At 43.6% G+C, this 5,027-nt stretch overlaps 1 protein-coding gene across 1 annotated transcript; it reads left to right on the top strand.

The window, feature by feature from the left end:
• Positions 1-2,871: 2,871 nt before the first annotated feature.
• Positions 2,872-4,539, top strand: LOC147711932 (uncharacterized). The gene is made up of 2 exons (XM_086920259.1): positions 2,872-3,990; positions 4,060-4,539. Exons 1-2 carry the CDS (start codon positions 2,872-2,874, stop codon positions 4,537-4,539), a joined length of 1,599 nt encoding a protein of 532 aa, XP_086776385.1.
• Positions 4,540-5,027: the final 488 nt, after the last annotated feature.

Below are 5,027 nucleotides of genomic sequence, written 5' to 3'. Positions count from 1 at the left end.
AACATAACAGTCTAAAAGAATGTGTTCAGAAAAAGGTTAAAATTCCTAAATTAATTGACAGACAGTGGCATCAATTATTTGAAGATAAATCACAAGATGGATCATTCAGACAGTCACAGTGGCATTCACTAATATGGGATGCATTTAAATATGTCCACTGCACAGAACACGACATTTCGAATTTAGAGCAATGTTTGGCAGAAATAGAGTCAGCTCCAGAGAGCAAAAGACGAGGCAGCTTGGTGGACGCGCTTCCGCATCCACTCCAAATTCACCAAAATTGATGCTGAAGAGCGAATCTTTAAATTGTCAAACACTACTACAACGGCTCATTGAGGGCTCACTCACAGTGGACTCCTTTATACAAACACAGAGTAGAAGGTATGTAGAAAAAACGTTGTCCTTAGCACGAGCAGAGGTAATGAACAAGGCACCCCAAGCTCATTTGGCATTTGCTAAGCAAGCCAATACCCAGACACCCACGGGTAACCATACCCCACTACCAGCACAATATGACTGGGAAGTAGGGAAGTTCGGATTCACAGACTCAGATTTAATAACATGGGGGGAGTCTAAGTTGCAGAACACGCTTAGATATGCGGTAGACAAATTGCAACAATGGAAACAGTTAATACACACTTGTGCAGTGATCAATGTAGCCCAGACCCTTTCCTACTGCACCACCGCAGCCAGCACAACAGAAGTTCCATCGCTTAGCATGCCCCTACAGGAAATACCGCCACCACCTGGCAGTGCGCCAAATGCTCTAGCATATGTTTATGTCCCATGCTCCAGGCAGGACATTAATTGGTTTACTAAAGACTTTCCCAAGCTTAGGGATGAGCCACAGAAGTGGTACGAAGAATTAAAGCAGATGGCTGCATTGGGTAGATTATTATGGAGGGATTTGGACACATTTTTTAATATAATTGTGGACCTTTGGGAAGACTGTAAAAGGAAGGCTGGGTGGCCAGATGTGGAGCTACCGAGGGGCAAGGGCGGGATGCCAGGTCCAGCAATAGATGAATTATACATGAAAGTGGTAGAACATTTGAAGGAGAAGGTACCGGAAGATAGGGTTGATTGGAGTAAGATCACGAGTACTAAACAGGAGTAGGACAAAAGTGTGAATACATACTTTGACCGCCTCCTGCAAGTATATAGGCAGAACAGTGGATTGAAAAACCCTATGGGGGATGCGATGCCGGCCCTGGTAACCACATTTGTACAAGGTATCACACAACCTATCAAAACACACTTACATACTTATTTTGTCTGCTGGCAGCAAAAGCCAATAGAAAAGGGGTTGGCACCAGCCAGGTACTGCTCAGATTTTCAGTCTAGTGCGCAGGTAATAGAGACAGAAAATTTAAAGAAAGAAAAAGTGAGGCTAATGGTAGCACAAAAACGATATTAGAGCAATAACAGAGGGAGGGAAAGGAGCAGAGGGGGGGACACAAGGCGCAGGAAGGCAACAGAACAGTAGGACACCTTACTTACCCTGCAGATCAGCCTCCCTGCCACCACAAGGAACAACATGTTTCAATTGTAAGGACCCCAACCATTGGAAAGCATATTGCCCAATATTGAAGAAAAGGAATGAGGACAATAGGTACACACAGAACAGCGGGCAGGTGGGCCGACACCAGCACACCAATTACACTCGTCCCACAGGGTACCGGAACAATGCGCAACAGGGACACGAGCCTCAACACCAGCAACAATGGACAGGAGGGGAGGGGTGGACACCAGTAGGCAATGACTGGCCTGAACTGTAGTGTTTTTATCTAGGAACCAGAATCGATATTTCTATTTTACGCCCTTGTCCGGTTATAATCAATAATATCCATACAACGGCATAGTAATCATATCCATAATTCAGTCATTGCACATGCTGTCAGATTAAGCACGGCTACTTCCCCGGCTCCCTAGAAAGCACAACGAGTTCTCTAAACAAATCAAACCTCCAGCAACCTGGGAAACCCCCCTTGCTTTTGTTTTGATTTCATCCTAGACCTCCTGTAAAGCACTGCAAGAACGGACAGTTCTTGGTGACATCTTTATTGACGTCTTATGTCCAACCTTACGCCAAACCCGGCACCTTTCAGGTATAAATATACCAACGTTGCCTTAAGCAAACACACGGTGGTGGTTTTGGAGCAGAGCAGCTATCTACTTGCACGAGAGCCCAGCTGATGCGAGAGACCACGGACGCTGCCCCTCCTCTTTGACGCGCTGAGAAAGACGCTGTCTTTTTCTCCAGCCGAGAAAATCCAGCTCCGGCGTTTCCAGCCTACCCTTGCGGGTTGCTGGGATATTTCACACGACTCTAGAGATACACTCTTATTCAGGGAGAGCAAAGTTGTCATGTTTTATGGTTGTCAGAAGCTAATCCCTTCTTGTCTATCCAGGGAGGTTAAACTCCTCCTCATTTATTCGAGAAAGTTTCTAGTGACCTCTGAGCTAGCTGGCATACCTTAAGTCTAATATAGTCAGTAGAGACCTAGATGACCGCAGTCCTACGTCTATACTACTGTTTATACTGTTTATATTATTCCAATGCGCAGAGCCCTTTGGGAATATAGGAACTACACTACATGACGCCCAACGTTTGGTAAGGCGATGAATCTAACGCAAGACGTTAGAGTAACTCAGTCGTGGTTTTTCACCCAGGCCCTTTTTCCCGTAAAAACTCCAATAGACGTCTGGAGTGAGTAAAAAGTTAAAATCCGCCGGAACTTAGTAGGAAGAGATTCCTATGTATAGGTTTGGTTTAATCAACGTTGAAGGATACAGTGTTCTAAAATATTGTGCACCTAATCTTTGTTTCCTTGAAAACTTGATCTGCAAACAAAGCTTTCTTTCAGTAAAATGGGGGAAAGTGAAGACGAAAGGGAGGCAGCTAGAATAACAGCTCAACTCCTAGCGGATGACACAAGTCTCCAAGGGAATGACCCGGATGCTATACTCATTCCGGTCAACATAAGAAGATCTATAACTATAAAACTTATAGAAAATGGACTGACATCACGAGGTGGTACAGTCATATTCGTAATTGAGGCCCATGAATATTGGCAGACAGAGGTATTCTATTCATGGATAAACTTTCCAGCAGCAAACGCTGTCACACACGACTTCCACTATTCCAGAATAGAGGAACCTCCGGAAGAGTACACTCCTTTCGAGGAGGTGGAAATACCATTAAAATACCAAGAGCACCTGCTCTGGTTTAAAGGTGCCCTAAAACATAATAATCATATCACTAGGCTCGGTCCACTAGGTAGACCAGGAGCAACGTGGCCGGTTCTAGCCAGCTACACATCACATCCCGACATAGAAAAAATGTCAGATCGGGAACTATTAGCACAGCTAAAACAACTGATTAAAATACATAGACAATTAGTCCAATATGTAATGCGGACTTCTACAGTCCAACCAGCTATTAACATTCCACAGCTGATCCCTCATCAGGGGAACACAAACAAAATTACACCACAGAACATACAATCATGTCTTGGTAAAGTACCCGCAAAACCGGAACAAATTCCATTCTGGTTAGCACAAAAAATCACTCAAATAGAGGCAGTGTTTCCGGATACTACCCCTACTGAGAAACACAGAATTCTGACTATCTGCCTGCCAATGGGGATCGCACCACATGTGGAGGACTGTGACACTTGGGGCACAGTCTTTGCTTCCATCTACACAAAAACACATGGTGTTCCGTCCATGGCGGTAATACCAGATGTACTAAGACAGATTCAAAATAAATACGGTCCAGAACCAGCTTTATCTCTTGGTATGAAATTACTAAAAGACTTCAAACTGGTCTCGGCTATATTATTAGCCAACATAAAAGGTGAAGCAGCATCTGTAGCAATCCGCCTGAAATCGAAGGAGACAGATATAGCAGACCAACCAATTGAACTTGCCAGAATCATAGAAAAATCCTATGAAGAACTAGCTAGAGATAGTTTGGGTGGGAAACCAGTAAAACCCCAACTAACTGAAAATCCTGAAAAGTTATTTATTAAAAATAATTTAAACACTCCAAAAAAGAGCTGGGATGGAAATAAACAATCCACTCCCAAAGAAAAAAGATTCCAGTCCAGAGGAAGGTCTCCTCGGCGTAGAGAAAGATCTCCGGACCAAGGACACAAGTCTCCCCAGAGGGAACCCTCTGAGAAAAGATACAACCTTAGAAATAGGGATAATTTGAAAAAACCTGATAGATATCAAGATATTGATATACGTCCCTCTCGATCCTTTCAGACTTCCTCGCAGAAATCGGAAAGAAGAGGACGGTCAGAACACAGGGAAGAGCACGTCAAGTCCAAAGACAAGGAACCTGCTCAAAGTAAAAAATTACAATTTCCAAGAAAGAAGGTAGCCAGTATTACAATAATCAAACATGCCGAGGATACTGAGGACACAGCTGAAAAACGGAGAGTGGGCCCAGACAATGCTAGACAGCGCAGCAGAAGTGACCATAGCTCGCAAGATCCTGATGAGTCATCTGGAGACAGTGGACACGAATGAATACATTCAGGTGGAAACTGCAGATACCAGAGTTTAGCAAACCTCACAAAATATACGAAATAACATTACGTATAGAGGGAGATAAGACCAGAAAAGTAAGGGGTCTATTTTGGGATAATCTATCAAAAGGCTATGACATCCTTTTAGCTGAAAAAGACTGGCCACCACAGTTTGTCAGGGAGTGCCCTCATGGTGAAGAAATGATTATGCCTGCCTTCTAAAATCATATTCCAATTCATAAAAAATACACATATGCAAGAAAATGGGCAGTGGCCCAAGCTCCTGCATTATATAAAAATCATGTAGGATGGGATGAGGACACAAAATCCAGTTAAAATGTCAACCAACTGCACAAAGGCAGTACCCAATTAAGCAAGAAGCTAAAAAACAAGTCAGGGAGATCTTAGATCAACTTGAATACCAGGGGGTGATTGAAACATGCACTTCACAAATGACCAATCCTTTGTTTCCTGTCTCCAAGCCAGACG

Source organism: Lissotriton vulgaris, chromosome 5 (assembly GCF_964263255.1).
Source record: "Lissotriton vulgaris chromosome 5, aLisVul1.2, whole genome shotgun sequence".
NCBI lineage: Eukaryota > Metazoa > Chordata > Amphibia > Caudata > Salamandridae > Lissotriton > Lissotriton vulgaris.
Note: the sequence above shows the minus strand (reverse complement) of the source record. Positions and strands in the feature narration are given on the sequence as shown.